This window comes from Microcebus murinus, chromosome 11 (assembly GCF_040939455.1).
Source record: "Microcebus murinus isolate Inina chromosome 11, M.murinus_Inina_mat1.0, whole genome shotgun sequence".
Taxonomy (NCBI): domain Eukaryota; kingdom Metazoa; phylum Chordata; class Mammalia; order Primates; family Cheirogaleidae; genus Microcebus; species Microcebus murinus.
Genome location: NC_134114.1, coordinates 24562062 through 24589378, shown reverse-complemented (window position 1 = coordinate 24589378; position 27317 = coordinate 24562062). Strand labels below are relative to the sequence as shown.

Here is a 27317-nt window from a genome sequence, read left to right as displayed (position 1 = left end):
CACCTGATTCAGATGTTGAAAAAACTTGCTTTTGGGCTGGAGTTGACTCATGTTCCATCAATTTGCAACCTTTGATTTAGAGTAGCAGTTCTCAGGAGTGTATATTCAGGGCAACTTGAGTCTGTGCTCCTGGGAATAAAAATATATGTAAAAATAGAGTAGCAGTTCTCAAACTTTTTGGTCTCAGGACTCTTTATACTCTAAAAAATTATTAAGTATCTCAAAGTGTTTTTGTTTCTGTAGGTTGTATCTATTGCTATTTGCCTTATTAAAAATTCAAGTTGAAAATTTTCACAATATTTATTTAAGTAATAAACTCATTACATGTTAGCAAAAATAACATATTTCTATGAAAAAATAACTATACTTTCCAAAAAACAAAAGAATAGCATTCTTTTACCTTTTTGAAAATAGGAGACAGGTGGATTCTGCTTCTTTTATTCAGATGTGGTATGTTGAGGTTTGGTTGAAGCACATGAAGAAACTCCAGTTTCACAGAGTTGTATATATGGGGAAAGAAGGAATATTTAATAGGCTTTTTAGACTGAAAGGGTATTGGGACCTCCCAAAAGAGTGTTTACTATACTTTAAAACTGGTTGCTTTAGAGGAATAAAAATGAAAGTCAGGCCGGGCGCGGTGGCTCACGCTTGTAATCCTAGCACTCTGGGAGGCCGAGGCGGGCGGATTGCTCAAGGTCAGGAGTTCAAAACCAGCCTGAGCGAGACCCCGTCTCTACTATAAAAATAGAAAGAAATTAATTGGCCAACTAATATATATATATAAAAAATTAGCCGGGCATGGTGGCTCATGCCTGTAGTCCCAGCAACTCGGGAGGCTGAGGCAGTAGGATTGCTTAAGCCCAGGAGTTTGAGGTTGCTGTGAGCTAGGCTGACGCCACGGCACTCACTCTAGCCTAGGCAAGAAAGCGAGACTCTGTCTCAAAAAAAAAAAAAAAAAAAAAAAATGAAAGTCACCATTCTTTATCCTTTTATAGAGGAATCCAGAATAGAGGGTATGCTCTGTGGAAGGAAACAAAGATGAACTTATCCACACATGTGGGAATAGGCTGCTTCTCCATCTCTGCAGTGCATGAAATTTAGATACAGTGCATTCTAGCCAGGCATGGGGGCTAAGAAATAGAAAATGTTCTGATAAGACCTAAGTAAGTTATTCGCCGGGCATGGTGGCATGTGCCTATAGTCTGAGCTACTCTAGACACTGAGGCAGGAGGATCTCTTGAGCCCAGGAGTTTGAGGTTACTGTAAGCTAGGCTGATGCCACAGCACTCTAGCCTGGGCAACAGAACAAGACCCTGTCTCAAAAAAAAGAAAAAAAAAGACCTCAGTGAGGGGTCTGTAGCATAACTTTGATAGAAATTGTGGAAAGGTGTTCTCACTTCATTACATTTGTCTTAATTATATGTCTGAAAGTTATTGGTGGAGTTTGTATAAATCGACCGTGGAAAAATATTACACAAAATAGAATTTACACAGATAACACAGAGCTCTCACTATCTCCTTCTCTTTTTTTAATGCAAAATTTTCATTTTACTTGACTATTAAGATCACCAGAAATGATCATAAGCAAATTAAAAGACAATTTATTTTGTATTTGGAATTGGTGAAATTATGTAGCTTAACCTAGAAAACCCAACAACCCTTTCAAATGTTCCTTTGATATTATCAGTATTGCAGACTTATACTATTATAACCTCTTATTTTTTGTTTAAGTCAGGAATTCTCAGCCTAGGCATGAGTGGCATGTGGGCCAGATAATTCTTTCTTGTGGAAGCAGTCATTGTAGAATATTTAACACCATTCCTGCCAGTAACATCTTCTGAGATGCCAGTAGCACCCTCCAAGTTGTGATAACCAAAAAATATGTCCAGACATTGCTAGATGTCTTCTAGGGGGCAAAAACAGATTGAGAGCCCCTGCCTTAAGGTGGTCTAGATTGTTGTTTCTTATTTAGCATATGTCTCATCAGACTCCTAAGGAGACTTAAAGAAAATGTGACAACTAAGTTACATGAGTGACCATAAGCCCCTCTCTGGCCACATCCTTACCTTATTCCCTCCTCCTTTCTCTCTTTCCTATTGAATCTACTCATATTTACACTTTGTTCCCCATACTTTTTTGTTATTAAGCAGATAAGAAAATCAAGCTGTCTCTTACTATACCAGATTATTAAGAGGTTTGCCAAAATGTAAAACAATGCCATTTATCTTACTAATCTTTTTGTGGGGGGGAAATGTTATTTATATTAACATGCAATTGGTTATTTTAAAATGAATTAATATTTAAAAATTTCTCAGTTTTAGTTTCTAATGTGATAAATATCAATAGCTATAACTATCACAGTTCCTGTGCTGTAGGAGCATAGGGGAGTGGCGGAAGCTAACATTGACGAGATAGCTTGGGGCTAGATTAGGGAGTGTCTTAGAATATTTTAAAATTGTGGTAAAATACATATAACATAAAATTTCCCATTAGTAACATTTAGTATATTTGCAATGTTGTGTAACTATTACTGTGATTTGTTCCAGAACATTTCCATGATTTTTTAGTTTTTTTTGAGACTGAATCTCACTCTGTTGTCTAGGCTAGAGTGCCGTGGCTTCAGCCTAGCTCACAGCAACCTCAAACTCCTGGGCTCAAGCAATCCTGCTGCCTCAGCCTCTCAAGTAGCTGGGACTACAGGCATGTGCCACCATGCCCAGCTAATATTTTCTATATATTTTTAGTTGTCCAGTTAATTTATTTCTATTTTTATTAGAGACAGGGTCTCGCTCTTGCTCAGGCTGGTCTCAAATTCCTGAGCTCAAACGATCCACCCGCCTTGGCCTCCCAGAGTGCTAGAATTATAGGAGTGACCTACCGAGCCTGGCCATGCTTAACTCTTAGTGACGAATTTCCTCTGCTTCAGTGGGATCCGGGACAGCGACAAGAACTCCCTCAATTTCCTTCTTCTTGGCCTCCTATTGTTTCTCTCTGTGCTCCTGTTTCCTTCACATGGAATCTGACCCTCTATCTGGGTTTTGATTACTTTGTCTGGATCCCAGTTCTGTTTGCCCTCCCTCTTCCGTGGTTATCTTTCTGAAGTATATTCTACTCTTCTTGAAGACCTCCTTAAGTCTTCCTAACCTGAAGAAGCTCTTCCTTAACAGTCAAGCTACTATCTTATTTGCCTGCTCTATAATGTCAAACATAATTAAAGAATATGTACTTATTCTCTCTACTCTTTTTTTTTTTTTTTTTTTTGAGAAAGGGTCTCGCTCTGTCACTCAGGCTGGCATGCAGTGGCATCATCGTAGCTCACTGCAACCTCAAACTCCTGACCTTAAGCGATCCTCCCACCTCAGCCCCCCAAAGTGCTGGGATTACAGACACGAGCCAGTGCCTGACCTTTACTCATTTCATTTTGCAGCACGACTTCTACTCTGCTCACTCTCTGACATTTTCCTCCCAGAAGTCATTGAGCTGTGCACATCCCCAGTTCTCTATAAGATCACTGCAGTTTTTGACACTGATTACATCATTCCTTTTTTGTCTTTTAACTTCCTGTCCTGCCTTAGGAAACACTATACTCTCACCTCCTCGCTTGATTCCTGTCCTTCTTACTTACACTACTTTCTAGCCTATGGTTGTAGATGTCCTTCTAAAACTGTTTTTGACTCTATTGGGAGAGATACCTTAAAATGTACCAAATAATGAGTAATTCCCCCCCTTCGAAAATACTAAAATAAATGGGATTAACAAACTGTAATTCTTGCATATTAAGTCATTCATACTAAGAACTCTGTGGCCCTTTCCAAGAGAGAAATTGTACATATTGCAAGAATAGAAGACTTTTTGCTTTCTACAGCTATACCGCCCTGAACGTGCCCGATCTCATCTGATCTCAGAAGCTAAGCAGGGTCGGGCCTGGTTAGTACTTGGAGGGCAGAAGACTTTTTACTAAATCCCTATGAGAAGTCTCTCTCTGACCAGGAATTCTGTTCATTTCTATTTACTGTTTCAGGTAGAGAATGGTAGGGGATTGGCCCTTTGTGCCTCAGATAAGATGAGACGATTGTGATTGGAAATTATCATTACACATGCCCCAAATGGAAAACGAGTTATGTGGTTGAGTCCTACCACAGGAAGACTGTGGTCCTCCCAGGAGAGGAGAGAAAAAGCATTAAGAACACTTAATTTCTTAGAACTTATCACCCAGTCGTGGCTAAGAGTATCTCCCCCTTTATCTGAGTGAGCTGTACCAACTAGTGAGGCATAACTGCTTGGGCATTCAAAATATTGCCACCTTTGGCAGAGAGCTAAAAATTGTGTGGTAGTTTCTGCACATTGCTTGGCATGACATTGGAATAAGAGAACAGCAAAGGGCCCTTTGGTTTCTCTGTATTCTAACACTTCTGCCTCATTATGAATCTTGAAGTACAGCTTGACCCCCAAGAGGAGAGTTCTTAAAGTAATCTTATATTGCTCTGTCCTGGCTTTCTGGGTGGGCTGACCATCTCTTCCACTTCAGTATTCATCAGCTTCCATGTCCAGAGCTTCAGTCCTGCCTTCCTCTCTGAAGCTCATAACCCTCATTTTAGGAGCCTCCTAAATATCTCCATATGGATGTTCTATTGGCACTAGATACCCAGTATACCCAATGCTAATTCCATCATCTTCCCCAGAAACCCCAAACTGGTTCCTCTTTGTGACTTTATAAGTGTAGTGCAGAATATCACCTGGATCATTGCTGATCTCTAAGTCTTGGCTCAGGCTACTACTAGCACATGCAGCGCATGATTTATATTATTCATGACGAATGGCAAAAAGGTTCTCCCTCTGGGCAGCTGAATTACAAAAGGCATTTTTTCCCCCAGGTTTACCTTTGAGCCCAGGCTGATGGCTTGATCAGCAAAGCAAGGGCTGGACCTTAGCCTGGCCTTCATGCAGGGCCCAAAGTCCACAGCTATTCGCCTGCCCAAGCAGCCGTTCCCTCCCCTCCATTCTAGGCTCTGCCGGCAGATTACTTTGCCCCAAGGTCAGTTCCGGTCTACATTTGTTCCTGCAAAACAAAAACTCCCACTGTGTTCAGAAAAAAATATATGTAGATTTTTTTTCTTTACCTGTCACCTAGGCAGAAAAAAGCCCAAATGCCTGCTTAGCCTGTCACTCATATGATGGTCATTCATGTGGTTTCTTTCTCCTTGCCCTTTTTTATTGTTCTTCTGTTGTATACCACGTTCTACTTCCTAAGATATTTGTATGCTTATTTCCCTTTTGAGAGTTTAAGCTCTGAAGGTAGACACAGTATCTTGGTCATCTTTTTGCCTTCTCACAATCGAATTCAGTGCCTTGAATATACAAGTCTTGTATTTACTCCATGTCAAATAGCCAACTTTCCATTCTACCTAGTGTGAATTTTCTCTAATGATGGAAGCTGCCTCATTTTTGCCATCCAGGTAGAACAGGTCCTTTGGAGTAAACTGTTGCTACTTTCTGTACGACTGGGGGAAGTCCTTCACTCTCTCTGACCCTCAGTTCCTTGCTGCTAATGTGGATAATAATCATCTCTATTACAGGGAATGACCCTAATAATTAAATGAATTCATGTAAAATGCCTGACTTGTAGTAAGCTGCACTCTAGTAGCTACTATCCTAAATCTAATAATAATGTTGTTTATCATCATCTAGGTTACCGGCACCAAAGCCGTGTCCAAAGGTATATGTTAGACCATAACATAGTCTGAGTTCAACTATCTAGACTTGTTTGATTTTTTTAAGACTCAGTTTTTTCTATTATATACTCTCTTGCTTAATAAAATAGAATATGTCTAGCCATTTCATATTGAAGTTATAAATTTCCCTGTACAAATCTAAATGCTAAGCTTACCTGGCCCCTGTTGGATTGTGTGTATTATGTCTGGAAAATCTTTATTCCACTCTGCAGATATGGTGTTGGTCCTGCCACAATGGAAGTGCCCTTTTGAAAATGTCAGCACTGCCCAAAGAACAGGATGATGGCATTTTACAAATCCAGAAGAGCTTCTTGGATGGGTCAGTACTAGTTCTACATGTTGTTCTTGTTTATCTATTCTTTTTTTTCCAAGAAGCAGAGAACAGTTCTTAGTAGTTTTTCTGTTTCCCTGCTGGTAGCTTAGTACTAGGGGAATACAACTTATAGTAGTTATTTTTAATTACTTTGAAAGGAGTCAGTATAATGTAATCATTAAGAAGGTCAATTGCATTGTTTTCAGAGTTGCATGCTAAAGTATTTGGGGGGAAGTGGCATGTTATCTATAATGTTAATAATTGTCAAATCTAGGTGGCATATGGCATATGTCACTGTTCTGTGCTATTTTTTGTGTGTTTGAAATTTTTCAAAATAAAAAAATTCAATAAAAAAAATCCAAAGTGGAAGAATTAAAAACCAAAAATAGTAATAGATTCTGGAGTTAAATTACTTTGGTCCAAATCATGGCTTTATCAGCTTGATCATGTTAGACCAGGTAGTTCTACTCTGGGCACCTCCATTTCGACATCTGTTGGCAGGAAACAGTAGTCCTGCAGCAGTTACCTCATAGGTGAGGGTTAGATGGGAGGATACCTGCACAGCCCTTCACAGATTTTGGCACATAGTAAGTGCTCAGGAAAAATAAGCTATTTTAAATTCATGTTTGCTCTTCTAATCTTGTGTTCCTTTCTGATACCTAGAATTTACAAGACCATCCATAGGCCACCCTATGAAATTGTTAAAACTGAAGACCTGTCAGGCAACTTCCTATCCCTGCAGGAAATCCAGACTGCATACTCTAAATTTAAACAGCTGTTTCTGATAGGTAAGAAGAAGGCTGAGCAAAGACTTTCTGTCAAATGGGGAAAGACATGCCACGTGGATCGGGTGAAAGTTGATGCCTTTTCCCTGGGCTCTTTATGGTAGTACACAGAGGCTCAGGGCAGCAGTGTCATGGAGACAAGGGGCCAGCTGCCATCACCACGCCCCTCTGCATCTCTCTGTAGGCTTTCTCTGCCTGCTTCCATGTCCTGGCAGTGATCTCACAGCCACCCTCCTCTTCTCCCCTTTCCCCACCACACCAGTTGCCCAGTGGTGAGCATTTTTGGCTTCTCCCTTTAAAAGTTTTTGAACTTATATTCACTAGCTGGTGGTGATTTATAAAGTGAATGATCTCTTTGTTTTCCTTAGTGGACATTTTTTCCCAAAGTGAAAATACCTTAATTTTTTTCCTGATTGGGCATATACAGTTTCTAACAATGTGAAAATACTTTCAATTAATCAGCAGTGTACACAGTGGAAAAGGAAACATGCCCATCCCAGCTATCCCCATTTCCTTGCCCAGGCTCCGTACAAGTTACAATCTAGAACTTGGCTCATATCTAATCATGCTGTTACCTGTTGATTCTCTCCATTTTCGAATGAGTCTTTACTCTCTGAGATTTGTCACACTTACAGGTAACTTTTTCTAACTTGGACTTAGGAATAGCAGCCCGGATGTCAACTATTTCTGCCAAATGCATGTTACTCTCTTTGTTGAATTATAGGGTGAACCATGGCTTTGTATACATAGTGTAGGCATTTCTTTTTTCAGCAATAAAGATCTCTTTTTGACTGTCATACTCTTCTGGGGCCAACAGTCTAAAAAGCATTTCAGCTGAAGTGTTGAAAAGCCCTTTGCTTGAAATGGAGTCTCGGGCCTACATTCTACAGCTCGAATCTAGGATTGTTGATCCACACAGCTCAGTGGAGTAGCACAGGTTTTTTTGCGACAGGTTTGTCAGCGAACAATGACCCGACATCTTAATTCTTTTTTCCTTTTCAGATAACAGCACTGAATTTTGGGACACGGATATAAAATGGTTTTCTCTGTTGGAAAGTAGCAGCTGGCTTGACATAATCAGGTATTTCAAGCCACTATTTTGCTCATGAATTTTACAGTTGTCTAATTCAAAGTAGTAAAGCAAATTAACAATTTAACAGTTTGATATTTCACAATTAAATATTCTTAAAGAACATGTTCTATTCAGGGCTCAGCTAGATTTTACATTTGTGACTTATTTCTGTGCACATTTGATAGGAATTTACAAACATGCTGCCTGCTTAAAAGCAGATATACTCTATAGATGGAAAAGGGCTTTGGCAACCCAAAATTATAATTGAGGCAGCAGTGTTGGCCTCCAGGGAGGAAACTTGGGGTAAGAATGGGAGCGATAATGACTCTTCATTAAATACCTTTTTGAATTTTGTGTCTTATACATGTATTACCTGTTTAAATGCTTTTTAAACTTTATCATGATTAATGTCAGTCATGTTTAGTTAGGTTGACAGTCCCAGAGATGAGCATTATATTGCCTTTCCTACATTTTACATTGACTAGCTCCTTTCCGTTGCCATTAAATAGAGGATATGGCAAACGAAGGTGCAAAACAGAATGATGATGGGGAAGAGAATAGCTCTACCTTAGGCTACATTTGAGGAAAGAGAGGAATGCTTCCTTCCTCACACACACACAGTTTCAGTTCTGCAGTGAGTACCGTGGAAAGGAGCCTCTGCCCTCTAGTCACTTAACTATGCTTTGAGTATCCTGTTATGTATCCCATAATTTGAATATATAATGGAAAACAGTGATAAATTTTATAAAAGAAAGACATCACAGGGTGGGCAGGGAAGGGTGAGCATCGCTAGCCAGGTAAAGTGCCAGGGTGTGGGGAGGGAGGGTTGCTGGGGGCAGAGGGGGCCCCACTGCAAGCAGAGGGCAGCATATGTGAAGGACCCTGGGTATAAGCTGGGACGTCAAAGCTGCGCGTGGTGGCAACAGGCTCGAAGGGAATAATGTGTAGAAAGAGGGGGACACAAAGGGTTTCTGAGCATATTAGATCTTTTTAGCCACACCGATACATTCATCAGGTCACCTTGAATAAAACAATGGAGACATGCCTCACATTCTGCAGCTAGGGGTATTGGTAGGTCTTATTAGGGCTCACCAGCAGACTTGGGTCTGAATTTTCAATGAGGGGTTCTAATGTAGAAATTACCTAGCAGCATTTTAACATCAATCTTGGGATTCCCTCCTGAGAACGTTCAGTTTCTAATAGGTAGATGAGTGTCTCCCAGTATCTGAATAGTGTAAATAGTAATTAGTTTCTTTTCTGGAGGATTTTAGCATGAAAAAATAAATGAAAGGAAAAACTGAAGATTAATTCAGGCTATCTCTAAACTACTTGTTTGTTACCAAGCTGAAGAACTAATGCCCCTTTTCCTTATCTTTTTCCTATTCAGACGTTGCCTGAAAAAAGCAATAGAGATTACGGAATGCATGGAGGCACAAAACATGAACGTTCTTCTTTTAGGTAATATATTTAAAGCACAAAGGATTATTTCTGTCTTCCTTCACTTAAGATTTAATTTTTGTACATGTAGCTTTATGTATTTGGAATTATCTTATAAAAGGAGTTAGCTAGCATAGAAATCCTTCCCATTCTTTTCTCCCTAACCTTGGAATCCTTTGCCTTGGATTTTTAGCATTACAGTTTAAAATAAAATTCTTTCACTTGGAACTTGGCAGACCTATTCACAGCCCAAGAAGGAATTGTTTGGTGTCTTTACCAAAGCTCACATTTCTTAATGTTTTGGATTTTGTTTTATATTGAGTCAGCTTGGTTAAAGTTAAAAATCTTTTGATAATCCTTTATATAACAAGAACATGGATGATTTAATTGTTATTTTTATATCTTTGTGTTTGGCAACTTTCTACAGTTACCATGGAAACTTGGTGGGCCATGATTTCCTTTTCCTCAGTGGGCTTAACTTGCTGTGCATGACACATTCAGAATGTGCAAAAGCAAGTGTAAACCACTGTGCAAAAAAGATTGGTGCTATTACTGGTTAGATAGGAGCTAAAAAGCTACCTGCTTGTTTATATAACCCCACACTACACATTAAGTAGATTATCTCATGCTTATACCCCCCAAGCTTTTCTCATGTCTCCAATGTTCTCCATAACTGTTTGGCCTTAGGTCCTAAGGGCAGACTGGAAAATGTGTATTCCTGTGGCTTTCTCTATCTGATGCTGGCCTGCTGACTTAGATTTGAATACATTTATCGAGCACCTGCCACGTGCAGAGCTCTGTACTTGTGCCTTCTAGAAGTTTACAGCCTAATGGGAGAGTTGTCTTCAACATGTTATTGAAAAGGACCTAACCAAAAATGACAGAACAGAGCATTATCTAAGGACTGAGTAACTGGTGAAAAGGAGGAGAGATAGAGATTGGACTTCTGAGAGATGGAGGGACCCAGAGCCGGACCTTACTGATCACAGTTGCTTACAATGAAAACTGAGTCTTCGACTCATGGAACTGAGGTGTCCCTCACTCCTGGGTGAACTGCTGAGTTGTTTGTACTCTAAAATCTCATTTTCCAGCCACTCTTCCTATCACCCACAGGTATACTATTTACACCCTTCAGATAAAAGGAGGAAGATTCCCTTAAAAATGAAACTTGTTTTGAAAACTGATAGCACTAGAAGACAAAAATCCATTTCTTTTAAATCCGTGTCTTCCGTAATTGAGGTCTGTTCCCTGGAGTAGACAGGCATAAGCCTGAACCTATAGTGCTTCGTGATTGCAGGGGTTAGGATGAAAGAGCACAGTATAAAACCTCCCTAGTTATAATTCATTCCCAAGTTTCTCTGACCCCAGTAATGCTGGTACCATGGATGTTTTTGAAAGGCAACTTGAGTTGCATTTATATTGTATAAAAGAAACCATGGAGACATAAACCCTGGCTTTTAGGATCTTAAAACTAAGACAAATTGCATGCATATAGATGTATATTTTTATTTGCCCTAAGTCATGAACGTTAAATAAGTATGTGGATAGACTTTTTTCATCATATGGGTTTTGGAAAGTGCATTTCAGGTGGGCATGTGGAAAATTTCTCCCCTAGGCTAAGCAAGGAGAAGCAGGCACCTCAGTGCTCCTTAAACATAAAAGGAAAGAGCCTTGAGCTGAAAATAAAAGATCATTTTGGTACAGTCCAGAAATATTAAACTTTCTCCAAAGCAGAGCAAGTGAGGACTTAGGAGTGGAGGAAAGGAGCTCTGAGATGAGCCCAAAATGCAGCCAAGTTGTGGAACAGTGGGTTCAGTGACTGGGGTGTCGACACTCCAGGAGGGAAGGGCTTTAGACTTAGTCTGCAGAGCCCAGCAGGTCATCATATTATATGGGTGATTTAGCTGTCATTGTGTGGCACACCTCGATGCCCATGTGCTGAAAGTGGATTTGCAATGCTGCGTTTATTCATTCAGTAAACAAATCCATGTTTAGTGCCAGTATATGCCAGAACCTGTACTAGACAGGCTAGAAGCAAATTGTCTTTCAGTCTGAAAACATTACCCTATTTTTCTTTTTTTTTTTTGAGACATAGTCTCACTTTGTTGGCCAGGCTAGAGTGAGTGCCATGGTGTCAGCCTAGCTCACAGCAACCTCAAACTCCTGGGCTCAAGCAATCCTGCTGCATCGGCCTCCCGAGTAGCTGGGACTACAGGCATGTGCCACCATGTCCGGCTAATTTTTTCTATATATATTAGTTGGCCAATTAGTTTCTTTCTATTTATAGTAGAGACGGGTCTCGCTCTAGCTCAGGCTGGTTTCGAACTCCTGACCTCGAGCAATCAATCCGCCCATCTCAGCCTCCCAGAGTGCTAGGATTACAGGTGTGAGCCACCGCGCCCCGCCTACCCTGTTTTTCATTGGCTCTTGCCTTCAAGGAATAAGAGCGTGACCATTAATAGCAGACCTTGGTGTTATGAACCCTACTTTTAACTGTGCAAGTGAGAGCACTCTGCAGCTTTTTAACACATTTTGCCCTCCTTCCTTTTGCTCTGCTGCTCGGCCCCTCCTAGAGGAGAATGCATCCGACCTCTGCTGCCTCATTTCCTCTCTGGTGCAAGTGATGATGGACCCCCACTGCAGAACCAGGATTGGTTTCCAGAGCCTCGTCCAGAAGGAGTGGGTCATGGGTGGCCACTGTTTCTTGGATCGCTGCAACCACCTCCGACAGAGTGACAAAGAGGAGGTGAGTTCCCACAGTCAGACTGTTTCCATCACCGGGAGAGCTGCTCAGCCTCTCGTTTAACACCTATCTTCAGATGAGGCACTGCTGCTTGCAGAGTGCGTGCAGTACAGGTTGGTTAGGAAACGCGGGCTCAGTTCGTTGTGTGATGACTTTGGGTGCTTTAAAAAATACTGAAACTCTTCCTAGAGGACAAAGGATACCAACAAGTGTGGGTTCAGAGGCTTCTCTTCTAAATTGTGTGCACCATGATGTATTTATATGGATATATGTCATGGTGGAAGTAATACTGATTTATAAAACTTAAATATAAAGTAACTCAGTGAGAGGGACTTCTACAATTTCTACTAAGTTAGCCTTTGCAATAAATGGATCTTCAGGATACAGGTTTCCTATGGAAAATATAGATTGAGCATCCCTTATCCGAAATGGGACGAATGGTGTTTCAGATTTTGGATGTTTTTGGATTTTCAAATGTTTGCATTATATTACCAATTGAGTATCCCTAATCCAAAATTCCAAAATTTGAAATGATCCAGTGAGCATTTCCTTTGAGTCTTATGTTGGCACTCAAAAAGTTTCGGATTCTAGGCCGGGCGCAGTGGCTCACGCCTGTAATCCTAGCTCTTAGGGAGGCCGAGGCGGGCGGATTGCTCGAGGTCAGGAGTTCGAAACCAGCCTGAGCAAGAGCGAGACCCCGTCTCTACTATAAATAGAAAGAAACTAATTGGCCAACTAATATATATAGAAAAAATTAGCCGGGCATGGTGGCGCATGCCTGTAGTCCCAGCTACTTGGGAGGCTGAGACAGAAGGATCGCTTGAGCCCAGGAGTTTGAGGTTGCTGTGAGCTAGGCTGACGCCACGGCACTCACTCTAGCCTGGGCAACAAAGTGAGACTCTGTCTCAAAAAAAAGAAAAGAAAAAAAAAAAAAAAGTTTCGGATTCTGGAGCATTTCAGATTTGGGGATTTTAGATTAGGGACACTCAATGTGTACATAATAACATGAAGTAAATTTTCCTTGGGCATAAACCTTTCCAAAATGAAGCATAGGGTTATGTTAATGCCAACCCTCACCAGAGCCTTAGCAGTAATGTATGTGACTGTGCCCCTACACTTCTGCTTGTCTTTGGGTGAATCACTCCAGGCCTCAGCCTCTGAGTTCAGGCACAGGAGGGTTAGCATTGTAGATCACTTACAGAAAATAAGGCCCCCCCCAAATTGTAGTGTGCTTGTCTAGGTGGCAGCTGTATAAACTCCTTTGGCTACCTTATTGATGATTGGTGGGAGGAAAAATGAAAAACTTTCTCAATTAAATCACAGAGCAATTAAATGCAGAGCTGACATGCACTGTTAGCATGACTCTCTCTGTAATCAGCATGTCTGTCTGTGGTTCAGAAGGCTTGACACAGCATGCTGCAGGAATGAGAGCCATGGCTCCTGCCTTTAACAGCATGGCAGGTTCCTGGGGTAACCCAGGCCTGTCACTCAGCCAGGTGGCTTTTTTCAGGCCTGGCCTGTACTCATCTGTGTCGCATTGAGCTGGATAGAAATCACCATCCTTCAGTCTTAGTAGTGACTTTGAGGAACTAATTTGAAAGGTTGATGGGATTCACATTAGGTGATAGGCAGAGCTGACACTGTGTGAAGAGGAATGTGTTTGTTTATCTTGAGAAGAGGGGACTGATAGGCACCATATCTAATGGCAAAGAGTCCAAGAGAAAACCCATCTGCTGTTGACCCAGCCCTTGAAGAAGTCACTCATATTTTCTGAGCTCATTTCCCTTACTATACTATGATGTCTAAATATTTTCCACTCTGTTTAATGATATTGTACATAAAATGAGGTATGAAATAAAGTTCTGTATAAATATTTTAACATCAACATATTGGAGTTTTGAATGAAAGCAAGCTGGCTAATTTGTGATACAATTGAAGCAGCACAGGACTTTGATTCAAGAGCTAGATTCCCCTTCACCTCTCTCTTATGGGCTCTGGGTGAGACTTTTGGGCCAGTCTCTTGTGATCTCTAATCTTCCATTTCCTCTTCTATATAGGGAGAGACTATAACTAGCTTCTCTACTCACCTGGCAGAGTCACTGGTGAATCAAGGAGGATAAGCACTTTGTAAGATAATATACTGTAGAAATTACTGTCAAGAGCTCACCTCTGGATAGCTAATAAAGGAGACTCATAGATTTAAAAAATATATATTTGTGGGGCCGGGCATGGTGGCTCTTGCAATCCTAGTGCTCTGGGAGGCCGAGGAAGGAGGATCGCTTGAGGTCAGGAGTTTGAGACCAGCCTAAGCAAGACACTGTCTCTACTACAAAAATAGAAAAACTTAGCTGGGCGTGGTGGTGTGCACCTCCCAGCTTCTTGGGAGGCTGAAACTGGAGGATCACCTAAGCCCAGGAGTTTGAGGTTGCTATGATCTATGATGATGCCACAGCACTCTAGCCATGGCAACAGAGTGCAACTGTCTCTAAAAAAAAAAAAGAAAGAAAAAAAAATACATTTGTGAAAAAACTCATTTTTATACCCACTGCCTTCTTTCCCATCACTTTGTCTTCTGGGCCCTCCTTGCAGGAGGGGGAGAGAGGCTTCTCATTTCAGCTCAGTCTCCAAAACTGGTCCCTGACCATAGTTGTGTGGGCAAGCAAGGAGATAGTTTTTTCCCCCATAATTTTTTATTAACAAAATTCAAAATAACAATCATAATTGACTATAATTTTTTTGTAATATAGTGCTACTAATGAGAAGACTGGAATTCTTTTGAGGGGAGATAACATTTCACTTATTTGGGGTTCTAAGTTATATTCCCTATTATCAAAATCAGTTGCAAATGCTCATCTGTTAATACTGATCCATAATGAAATTTTAACGTATTTCATCTTTGAAACGTCTTTGACACAGATAGGTATTGCCAAATACTGACATTAATCTCTAAGTACATGATTTCAATTGAGCATGTTTATTGCTTGGAATAGGATGGATATACTGTGTTTCCCAGAGAATATAGTGCTCAGAGGTGGTTACTCCACAGCTTAGAGATGGCTGCCCCTGGGCTTGGGACAGCTTGCACTGGGCTGTGTGCCCACTGAGTAACGTGTATCTTGTTTTCACATAGGTTCCTGTGTTCCTGCTTTTCTTAGATTGTGTCTGGCAGCTGGTACACCAGCATCCTCCAGCATTTGAATTCACAGAGACTTACCTGACTGTTTTGTCAGATAGCCTATACATTCCTATTTTTAGCACCTTCTTCTTCAATTCGCCTCATCAAAAAGATACTAATGTGGTAAGATCCCTCTTATGAACCTGTGTATTAAAGAAGCTCCGTCTCACAAGTAGGATGCAATAACATTGATGCTATAATTGATATTTGTTTACCACTGACTGTATGCCAGGCATTGTTCTAAGTGCTTTCTAGGTGTTATTATTTAATCCTCACGGCACCGTGTGGGTCCGCGTCATTATTATCCCTGAGGAAGCTGAGGCACACAAGGGACAAGTAACCCACCGTTGGTCATGGTAAATATTGGAGCTGGAAGCAAGTGGTAGAGCTGGGGGTTAAGCAAAATTAAAAGCTATCCTTTTTAGGCCAGGCATGGTGGCTCATGCCTGTAATCCTAGCACTCTGGGAGGCTGAGGTGGGCGGATTGTTTGAGCTCAGGAGTTCGAGACCAGCCTGAGCAAGAGTGAGACCCCCATCTCTACTAAAACTAAAAAGAAATTAATTGGCCAGCTAAAAATATATAGAAAAAATTAGCCAGGCATGGTGGTGTGTGCTTATAGTCCCAGCTACTCGTGAGGCTGAGGCAGAAGGATCGCTTGAGCCCAGGAGTCTGAGGTTGCTGTGAGCTAGGCTGATGCCACGACACTCTAGCTGGGGCAACAAAGTAAGACTCTGTCTCAATTTTTTTAAAAAAGCTGTCCTTTTTAAAACAGACCAGATGCCCTGTCTTCCATTTGCCTGATGCCTGGAGTTGCTCTGTGAAGGGAAGCTAGGCTTTTACTTTGCATCTTAAACCCCTTTAGTCCCTCTTGAGGCTGTGCCCCAGGAAGAGGGGTAACATTCCCAGCTAATTTCAGTGCTGCTGACCAGCCTTCTGCTGGCTCCAGAGCTCACTGGAGCCTGGAGGATTACCAAATCTCACGGCGGAATGACAGAACCTAGGCTTCCGAGTCACACAGCTCTGGTTTCAGAGCCCAGCTCTGTGACTCACCAGCTTTGTGCCCTTGGGCAGTTCACTTCAGCTTTCTGAGCCTCAGTTTCTTCAAATGTAAAATTGGAAGAACAGTAGTTATCTCAAAAGATTATGAAAAAAAAAAAAAAGATTATGGAAGTGCCCAGCAAGGTGGCTGGCATATAGTCCACAGAAGGTAAGCATCCTTCTTACCCTCCCCCTGTCTGAAAGCATTTAGTGAGTAACCACTGGTAGCCTCAGCCTCTAAAAATGAAGTACCCATGAATATTCATGCTCAGGGCAGGGCAGGAGTGCCCTTCCTGGTGCTCATTTCTCAGAATTCAGTGTTTGCCTTCCTCAGCCCTCCCTGGAAGCCATCGTGACCTGTGCTTGTCTTGGCAGGGCAGGGAAAGCCAGGATACACAAAGTAAGCCTTTGAATCTGCTCTCCGTGTGGGACTGGTCTGTGCAGTTTGAACCCAAAGCCCAGACGTTGCTCAAAAACCCTCTTTACGTGGAAAAGCCAAAGCTGGACAAAGGCCAACGGAAAGGAGTGCGTTCCAAAGTAAGATGTCCACATGTCTAACCCCCTGCATCTGTCCCAGGTCCTATGTGTATAAGGACAAAATTTACATGTGGATTCTGTCTGCCGGTGTGTGATTTACCCTTTGAGACAGTCTGCAGACTCAAGATTTGTGACAGGCAAATTGTCAGGGCCCATCAGAATCCTTTGCTTTCAGCAAATCGGCCTTTGCTGTAATGAGACATGACCATTTGCTGGCTGTCACTAAGGGTGCTGCTGCTATAGTCGAGCTGCATGGGGTCGTGCCTCTCACCCCTACTTATGTGTGGTTAGTAGAGTACAAGGAACATTGATTGTATGGGTTTTTCTCAGCAGATACCACTAAGACTTTTTTCATGGGCTGTACCTATAAACCAGGGGTTGGGAAACCTTTTCTGTCAAGGGCCGTACAGTCTCTGTCACAACCACCCCACCCTGCCATTGTAGCACAGCAGCAGCCCTAGACAATAAGTGAACAGATGGGCATGACTGCATTCCAGTATTTACGAAAATAGGTGCCAAGCCAGAGTTAGCCCAAGGGCTGCCAGTTTGCTGACCCATGCTATGAACCAAAATGTCAAAGATTTGTTTTTCCCTTCAGATGTTTGTCCCTGATTTTATGAGTTGTTAAACCCCAAAGTTCTCTAACTGAGAGGTTATTTAAATGCTATTTCCTAGCTTTGTTTCTAGGCCCAGGATTTCCCCCCAACGAACGGGAAAACAGTGGTAGCAAACCCAGGTCGGTGTGTGTCACGCCTTCTCTCTCGCATCCTGAGCCCACCTGGTGGTCAGGGGCTGCAGGGAGCCTGGCCAGTTTTGGTGTGGGAGTTGATTCCATTCTAAAGAGGATTAGGTGAGCCAAAGCCAGAAATCAGAGATATTATTAGCTCCATAATGACTTAGAATTGCCACTCTGCCCTTTTAGGGGTCCTCAGGCCCAGGGTGGATATTTCCCCTTTCTGGTTCACCTTGTTTCTGCCAGTTTGACCAGAATTGCCCTGAGCCCTGGAGCAATTTGGCCAGAGATCAGTTTTTCTTCAGTGTGTTGTGCCCCCTGGTGGCCGTGTGCACATCCTCATGGGAGCAGGTTAAGGTCACAGAACTGCACGCCAGAGTTGCAGGGGACCTCAGAGACAGCGAGGCCCACTCCATACTTTACAGGAGAGGAAACTAAGGCTCCCCCTTCTAAGAACAGATTTCATTTCTCTCTTCAGACATAGTTTTTCCTAATTGTCCCTTCTCCTTGTGGATAGGGGCAGACAGCCTGGGCTCCAAGAGTAGGTTGGTGGGAGAGGTTTGAGCAGAAGGGTTAGAGAATTTCAGATTGTACTAGAACTGAATTGGAATTGGGGCAATGGGGGAGCTTTGAAGTGTTTGAGTAAGAAGACCAGATTTCAGACGAGGGCAGCAGGTGGAGTGGACCAGTGGCCTGAAGGACGTGCTGTGGAACGAGGACAGCTGAGGCTGAGCAGCATGCAGGGCTGCTCTGTGAATTGCCATGCGAGGGGCAGGGGTCCGCTGAGGTGTGCAGTGCCAACTTCCGCTGCAGGTCGGGAAGCCTGTGCTGCTCCCACCTCGGCCTGCTCCTTTCACTCAGGAGATTGAGAGAACCGGGTGTCCAGGACAAGGAGAGTTTAGTTAAGAGCCCAGGCTCTGGAGTCAGACTGTTTGAAAACGGCTTTGGCACTTGGTAGCCGATGCCTTTGGCAGATACTTAACCCCTGTGCCTTAGTTTCCTCATTTGTTAAATGGGGCAGTAATAGTGACTTTGATAATTAGGGCCATCGATGCACGTAAAGCAGTGAGCGCAGAACCTGGCAGGCAGTAAGCGCTTGGTGACAGTTAGGTTTCGTCCGCGTTCCTCAGCCACCTGCCCTGCCTGACACGCCTCGTCCGCTGAGAAGAAGAGCGGCTGCCGACTCCTGGCCTTCATCTCTCCTCTTCTCGGATGGAGAGTTAGAAATCCTGGTCATCCCTGAGTTGTGGTCTTGTGAATGGCTTTGCTTTTTTAAAATATTTTTGTTATGCCATATTCCATAATAAGAAAATATTTTATTTATAATGAAAAAAGTTTTTTTTACAAGGAAGAACTACTGGCCAAAATGTATTAGATAGTTACAGGACTAGCCTGAAAGTAAGTGCTTTATCTGTTCTTACTTTGAACATCTCAGGAGTGAAAGATTTGAGGAAAAGTAGCTTTTCCCCATCTTTTTTTTTTTTAACCTTCTCCTTTGGGCACCGGGGAACTCTTGTGACCTGACCGCTTTACCCATCTTCACAATGCTTTCACAGTGCACCCCAAAATAACACTCTGCTTTGGCCTCAGAGAGAATTACCAAGGAGAAAAATGTAAATACTCTCAAGCTTTCTTCTCAGTGCAGGTTGTCAGACACGAATGTCTCGCCAGCTTAGCTGGTTCCCCACATTCCTTTGCTCCCACCTGCCTCTGTTTTCTTTGTCCAAAAGAATCTTTATGACTTAGGCTTAAACTCCCACTGGATGCCTGATAAGCTGCTAAGTTATTTCATCCACGTGATGGGATCTTCAGGCAGTCAGCCCTGCTTCCTTGCAAGTGTTCAGAATATCGTAGAGGTTAACAGCCCTGAAGTTCTCAAAGAAGAAATATCTTGCTTCCTTCGAGACAAGAATAGGCGTGTTCTGAATTCCCCTAAATCATTAACCTGTCTTAAGTTAAACAGCTTTTTCAGTACTTGTGTCCTCTGGTACTCCTGTGATGGGGAGGAGGGCACTGAAGGCTCCCCTCTGTGTCGCAACATGCCTCTGCGCAGCTGCCACCCGCACCTGGTTCCCCATGTGTTTCTGAAACAGCATGGGAATAAACAAGAACCGCCTTCCTTTGCATGTGACAGCATTTTCATGCGTGTGCATTCACAGGGCCATCCTGATGGCTCTTGATACTTGTTGAAGTAGGATTATGCCCCCCCTTTTTTTTTTTATGGTAACAACTGTAACTGTGGCTCTTATGTTAACCAGAGATTTTTATTTGTGTTTTCTCTCAAAGCATCAACGACAACTTTCTTTGCCACTCACCCAATCTAAGTCATCTCCCAAAAGAGGATTTTTCAGGGAAGAAACAGATCATTTAATTAAAAACCTTCTGGGCAAAAGAATTAGCAAACTTATTAATTCTTCCGACGAGCTGCAAGACAACTTTCGAGAGTTCTATGACAGCTGGCATAGCAAGCCCACTGACTATCACGGTTTGTTGTTGCCTCATATAGAGGGACCAGAAATCAGAGTCTGGGCCCAGCGCTACTTGCGTTGGATTCCAGAAGCCCAAATCCTAGGTGGTGGCACAGTGGCCACTATGAGCAAACTCTTGGAAATGATGGAGGAAGTCCAGAGCTTACAAGAGAAAATCGAGGAGAGACACCACAGCCAGGAGGCCCCCCAGGCAGAGCCCCCCTGCCTGCTGAGGAACTCTGCCCGCCTGTCCTCTTTGTTTCCCTTTGCTTTGCTGCAGCGACATTCCTCCAAGCCCGTCTTGCCCACAAGTGGCTGGAAAGCTTTGGGAGATGAGGAAGATTTGGCCAAACGAGAAGATGAGTTTGTGGATCTAGGGGACGTGTGACCTATTTGCTGAATGATTGTGAAAGAGGAGTGTGGGAGATTGGGACACTTGATCCCTGGATTTGAGTCACGCTGCAGCTAATGCTGGGAGGGCCATTAGCCCAGCGCTCTGTTGGAGTAAACCTGGGCCTTCAGGAAAAGAGCTGGTTCTCATTATTTTTCATGGTTCTGAAAGACTATGCAATTAAAAGTATTATTAATTGAAAAGAATTACTACTTGACCCGTAATAGGACTGTGGCCGTTTTCTGATGCCTAAGTATTATATAGAACCTGCACTGGCCAGTTTACAAATGGGAAGGGCTTCGCTAACATATTCCTGGACTTGATGCTTTCTTCAGATCCTTTCTGTGCCAAGATAAATTTACCCAGTCTCTGGGAATAGTAAGTTTCTCTGTAACCTATCTCAGTTGGGAGCAAGTTCAGCTTTATGTGCTATTTAAATGGCAAATTGAAAGATTCAAACAGAGGTATTAAGATATATAGCATTTACTTAAATCATAGCATTTTTCCTTTCTATGTGCTCTTGCCTATGGAAAAGCTGGGAGATTCCACCGGTGTCGCCCATCCTGACATTTCAGATCATCCTTTCCTCCTTTGTAGGCTGTGTCACCTTGCATGTGGATGGCGAACTAGCCAATACCTGCCCTCTCTCCTCTGCTGACAGCTCCAGGTCTTCCTCTGCCTGCTCAGTACTGCGCATACTGTCCCTGCACTCCCTGCCTTGGGGCACATAGTCCCAGTGTCTTGCTGCTAAACCAGTTGGTTAAACTGGGGAATCTCTTTGTTTGCCCAGAGGAGCTCCCATTCCTCTCAGTGTTTGGAATGAATTGCTTTGCCTTGTTCTAACCCCCTGCCTGAGGCTTTGGAGCCCCTGTGGCTGTGCTTCTCTGCAGCCCCTCAGCTCAGCCGCTTCCTTGAGTTTTGTTACCTTTACAGACTGATGGGCTTGGGTCACTTTTGAATGTGGCTCTCATAGGAAAGTAGTTAAACATAAATATCAGTAGTGATTATCATATAATACCTCAGTGATTTAAAAAGCCATAGAAGAAACTTGACTATGCCTGGTCACCTTCTTGGATCTGCTGTCTATATATATATATATTTTTTTTTTCTTTTTTAATTGTAGAAAAGTATACTTTGTAAGGATCAGTTTTTTCATCCTCAATGGAACTCTGTCAAATCCCACAAAAGAAAGGGAAAGAAACCTCATGTTAGAATGTTTTAAATTGAATGTTTGCCTTTTATACACATTTGTTCTCCAGTATGGATCCCAATTTGAATGTTACATGTTTAGAAAAACTTTCAGTTGCTCAAGGGCAATTAGGAATTTTGAAACTATTGACAAAGAGGAGTTTCTAGGTTTGCACTGAATCGTCTTTTATACGTACAAGTTGTTTTGCTGTGCTCCCCGCTCGCTCCAGCACGAGCCGGGTGGTCTGTTAAGATGGCAGAAGCTGAGGGGAGGGCAGGATTCACTCTCCTGGGGGCCAAACACATGCTCAGTCTTGGTTGCCTTAAGAGTTACCAGCAAGGTCAGTGTTAGGCTTGCGATAGGGATTTTTGAAATACACTAACTAGTTCCGTAGCTTACCTTCACATGCCTTCCATGAGCCTTTTTAAGTTAGCACTAACCTCCACTTCTCTGCCCATTGCCTCCCAAACACACTATGGAGCTAAATATTTTTGTTACCATATTATAACCTGTTTAAAATGGTAGCCTCTTCAGTCTTAGAATTTTCATTCCAAAAATGCCCGGTGTGATGCTTTATACTCCACAAGTATGGTTTAAAGGCACAAGGTCATGGCCCTTGTCATAGCAGTTGAATGTGCATTGAAATATTTTTCTATGATTTTTTTTAAAAAATTACAATAGAAAAATAAGTAAGCTGTTGTAACATGGTAAGGTCATGACAATTTTTGTATTTATATTTGAAATCAGATTTCTATAACTTGTATTTGTATACAGAATTCTCAGTGGGTTTATATATTGTGAAATTTTTATCCAAGATTGAGATGTGGATTATGCTTAATAGTAAAAGCTGAAATGAGACCATTTACTTTGTTTAAAATGCTATAATATGTAAGTTTGGAAATGTACATTAATTTACTGTATATAATATCATGAGTTTGTTTATACCTCCAAGTTTTTACACTGAAGATAAACTAGCTTTAATTAAATACAAAACTTTTTTTTTTCTTTGTAAGGGAATAAGCTGTTGGGCTAAATCTGTATAAATGTGCTTTTTATTTTCTGAATGCACAATGAAAGTTTATACTTGTATCTCACTGCATCATATCTGATTGCAGACATTAAAGCACAATTTACAAGCAATGCTGTATTTGGTGTGGTTGGTATAACACATGAAGTAACCTTTTTTTTTTTTTTTTTTCTTTTTTTGAGACAGAGTCTCGCTTTGTTGTCCAGGCTAGAGTGAGTGCCGTGGCGTCAGCCTAGCTCACAGCAACCTCAGACTCCTGGGCTCAAGTGATCCTTCTGCCTCAGCCTCCCGAGTAGCTGGGACTACAGGCATGCGCCACCATGCCCGGCTAATTTTTTCTATATATATCAGTTGGCCAATTGATTTCTTTCTATTTATAGTAGAGACGGGGTCTCGCTCTTGCTCAGGCTGGTTTTGAACTCCTGACCTTGAGCAATCCGCCCGCCTCGGCCTCCCAAGAGCTAGGATTACAGGCGAGAGCCACAGCGCCCGGCCATGAAGTAACCTTTTCATCCATTCAGGAAATGTTAAGCATGTGCTGACTACCAGTCAGGGCCTAGGAGACAGAGCAACAGGGAGTGGAGTTTGCATTCCCGTATATGTGGGAAGGGGGGGGTCCTGTGTCTGGTTGGTTGATTGGTGGTGGGGAACAAATAACCAAATATTTAAAATTTCAACTGGCAATAAAATGCTGAAGAAATTTCAAATAGAGTTGGAGGCCCTGTAGGGTGATTAAAAGAAAAGGGTTTTTAAAGCCCCTGAAATTAAATATTTCTATCTCAGTGCTTTTATGGGGATCTGTAAAAGTAGAATTCTATTATTCTGGAATAAGAAGTGCTGGAAGAGATCTGAGTTCATCTAAACCACGCAAGATAGAAAAAGGATTTGTGTTTCCTTCCAGAGAGGATAAGTAGTAAGCCAGCACAGAGCGATGGCTTATGAGAGGAGGATTTGTTTCTAATTAGTTTTGTTTAATTCTTATTAGATTGAGACATCTCACTCCCGTGTGTTCTGAGAAGTCCATCCCTTTGGCCTTTCTCACCTGCAGGGAGGGCTTCGCACCCTGTTGCTTGTGCCACCACCCTTTCCTGTCTGGCCATGTGCACTCTCTGATGTCCAGAAAGTGGCTCTGAGACATCCCTGGAATTTAATAAGCTCTCGTTGCTATGTTTTTTTCCCAGATGTTTTAGTTCTTTGGTATTTGTATTAAATTCCCAAGTAGTAGCTATGACCCTAGAGTTCAGCTTCTAGTCTTATTCTCCACATTTGTCTTGCTCTTGGACTTTGGTGGACTCTGCTGTCTCTCCCTCTTAATTTTGTTTGTTCCTTGGTGTCCAGGTGAGGGCAAGAGGGACTCAGGGGGGTAGTAAAGAGTGGAACATTCTCCATCCCATGTAAAGAGGGTGGGGGTCGGCTTCTGTCAAGAGCTGGGGTCTGTGCCTTCATGTTACCTCCTGCTGTCTCTAAGAGGGAGTTGGGGAGAGAGGGGAGCTGACTGGACTGAAGCCTGTTTTCTGAGCCCTGCCTGTGCTTAATGGTCACAGTTGCTTACCAGAAGAAAAGTCCTTGCTGTGTTCACATCTCACTGTGTCTCTAGGCTCTTTATAAAGTCCCTAAGGCAGGACAGATTGGGGCTGAGCATCCGGGCCCCCCCCCCCAACCCCTGCCACAGGAACAGGATCTATAGTGATGCCTGCCTGGCCTTTTGTTCCCACCTTCCACATACACCTTTCCAACAGCCTCCCCAACACACACACGCACACTGTATCACCCTGAAAAATACCAGGATGGGGGTGGCAGAAGCAACCATTTGTTCCATGGGTTCCGATACAAGCAGGAACGTGTCCAGTGCCTACAATGTGAGTATGTTGATAACCAGGCTAGCTATGGCTAATTAAATAAATGTTTTAAATATCATTTATATATTAAAGAGAAAAGTAATCTGTTTGAGTGGTGGTTTTGTCTATTTAAAGACAGATAGACTATTTTGTGGTTTAGGCTCAGGTTCTTTTCTTTTGGAATCCTCCTATTACACTGTCTGCCTTTAGCAATTAAAAAATATGAAGTGTATCATCATATGGAAATATACACAGTAAGCTTTTTTGGGCTTGTTTTTTAAAAAGCTTTCCAGTTTTACTAGCCAGTTTTATAAAAGACTGTAGGGCCCTTAATCTTTTTATGAAATTCTAAATGGAGTACTTTTCAAATTATTCTCACAAGTTTGGGGCCTTTGAGTGCTTATTCATCCCTAGTACAAACGCCTTGCCATTCCTGGGCAGGGAAAGAATGCAGATGGACCACATCTTATGCCTAGACTGACCCTGAGGGCCACTGCTTGGAATGCTACTGCAGTGGCCTCAAGGAGAGGATTGAAAACAGCCTATCCCCGAACTGATCTGGGGGAGAAAAGTAGAGATTACTGAGGATGGGGGTGGAGGTGGACTAAAAAGGGGCACAAGGGGACATTCTGGAGTGGCAGTAGCAATCTACATCTTGACATAAAGGCTTGGGTTATATAGGTATATGTCAAAACTCAGCAAATGTACATTTATGATTTGGGTATTTCATTGTTTTTAAATTTTACTTTAAAAGGAAAACTAAGCAGATATTGAACTCTAATGATACTCCCACTGAATTATTTGAGGGGAGTGTTCTGTTGTCTATAGTTTATTTTGAATGTAGCACTAAAAATGAGATGGATTAATGGATGGTTAGAGGAATGGACATGCTAGATACTTGATAAAGCAAATATAGTAAAATGTGAATATTATATGATCTAGAGGTGGGTATATGTTCATCTAAAATTCTTTAAACTTTGCTATGTGTTTGTAACTTTGCATAGTAATAGATTTAACAGAAGGATTTAATGGAAGGAACTTGGAGAAAGCTAGAATGTTCATGCCTCCCTGTCCTACCTCAAACCATTTGTTTCCCATTCCCACTGTCTCTCTGCATTGTCACTGTCTGTTTCCTGGGTCATTATTGTCAACTTTCTCTCTGCTTCTGGTCCCTCTCCTCTTTCTCTGTAGCTCATAAACTGCTGCCAGTGAACCTTCCTAACGTCATGTATTTCTTGGTTGGAAATCTTTTCACGGATGTAACCATTAAAACTCGAGATTCCTTTTTGGCTTAAGCCAAAAAGGAATTTCGTGTGTATGAAGGTATGGATCAGGGGTGCTGTCGGGTTTTGGTACTTGAAAGCTTCAAGAGTCTCCTCACAGTGTCTTTTGTCTCTCTTGCCCTGCAGACCAGCTTTCCCATCTTTCCAGGCCGTGAGGTGGGACAAAACTCCGACGGCAACTCTGTTATCAAGAGAGCAGTCAGATTGGAGCTGGAATCTTGGTCCTCACTCCAAATGCCGGGAGGAGACCAGCTCGAGTTGGGACAGGGCCCGAACACGGGGCTGCCTCCACTGACTCCGGGCGCGTGCATGTGTCTAGGTGCACGGTACAGAGACTTCTTGAGAGCTACTAACTTCTCACTAATTATGATGTCATTTTTCTTTCAGATTTTCAAATATTCTAAGAGTGTGAGTGTTGTATTTCTGTATCCTTCTAAATGATCTCTGGCAATGGCCCCTATTTAGAGGCTTTGTAGGATAGTAGTTAAGGAGCTAGGCTCTCTGAAACTGGACTGCCAGAGTCTAAACCCTTGCTGGCAACTTTCAGACCATGGGATGACATCCCTCCATCTCAGTTTCCTCATGGTGGAAAATGGCGCCATTCATGGAACCCACCTCACTCGAGTGTTGGAGGGTTAAAGGTAAGCTCCTTTCAAGTGTCTGTTATGACATAAATGCTCAATAAATTTAGCTATTGTATATGTGGTCATTTAAATACTTCATGTAAGTAGAGGGATTTGAATGTGTTTGTGTGTGTGTGTGTGTGTGTGTGTGTGTGTGTGCATGAATTAACTTTAATCTCCATCCCAGGAGCAGTTAGCATTTGAAATATCCTAAACAGGAATCCAAGTTCCAAAGGTGGCTACATAAGCACTTCAGATGTTTTCAAAATCTACCCCAGAGTTTTCATTAAGCAGCACATGGGATGTTAAAAATCATCTTTTAGGCCGGGCGCGGTGGCTCACACCTGTAATCCTAGCACTCTGGGAGGCTGAGGCAGGAGGATCACTCAAGGTCAGGAGTTCAAAACCAGCCTGAGCAAGAGCGAGCCCCCGTCTCTACTAAAAATAGAAAAAAATTAATGGGACAACTAAAAATATATAGAAAAAATTAGCCAGGCATGGTGGCGCATGCCTGTAGTCCCAGCTACTCAGGAGGCTGAGGCAGAAGGATCGCTTGAGCCCAGGAGCTTGAGATTGCTGTGAGCTAGGCTGATGCCATGGCACTCTAGCCGGAGGAACAGAGTGAGACTCTGTCTCAAAAAATAAGTAAGTAAATAAATAAAAATCATCTTTTAAAGGTCAAATGAGTGGAGACTTGAGGTATGTGGTTGACTAGAAATACTGTGGAGGCCCCATCCTCACACCTATAGGGTATATGACTCCATCGGGCCTGGCAGTGCACACACTCTGGAGCAGAGTGTTGCTGCACCGGTCTGTGACCTGCCTCACGTCCCTGTGGACCACAGGGTTACTAGTGCCACTGTCTCACTGCATCTAAAGAGTGAAGCTTTCACGCAACGTATTGTGTGGACGCCTGGGGACAGACAGTGGGA

The 27317-nt window shown here is 42.5% G+C and overlaps 1 protein-coding gene across 2 annotated transcripts in view; it reads left to right on the top strand.

Annotated features, from left to right (window-relative positions):
- MTMR12 (myotubularin related protein 12) overlaps positions 1 to 26461 on the top strand; it is a 76675-nt gene extending 50214 nt beyond the window's left edge. Inside the window, exons 9-16 of one of the 2 annotated variants that reach the window (XM_012738445.3) lie at positions 5945 to 6051; positions 6709 to 6833; positions 7833 to 7911; positions 9290 to 9360; positions 11913 to 12085; positions 15213 to 15380; positions 16672 to 16833; positions 19853 to 22783. In XM_012738445.3, coding sequence (XP_012593899.1) covers positions 5945 to 6051; positions 6709 to 6833; positions 7833 to 7911; positions 9290 to 9360; positions 11913 to 12085; positions 15213 to 15380; positions 16672 to 16833; positions 19853 to 20422 — 1455 coding nt within the window. In that variant the 3' untranslated portion in view covers positions 20423 to 22783. Of the gene's footprint in view, positions 1 to 5944; positions 6052 to 6708; positions 6834 to 7832; positions 7912 to 9289; positions 9361 to 11912; positions 12086 to 15212; positions 15381 to 16671; positions 16834 to 19852; positions 22784 to 25888 lie in introns of those variants that run through there. The other variant, XM_076007959.1, reaches the window with a different exon arrangement.
- The last annotated feature ends 856 nt before the right edge of the window (positions 26462 to 27317 follow it).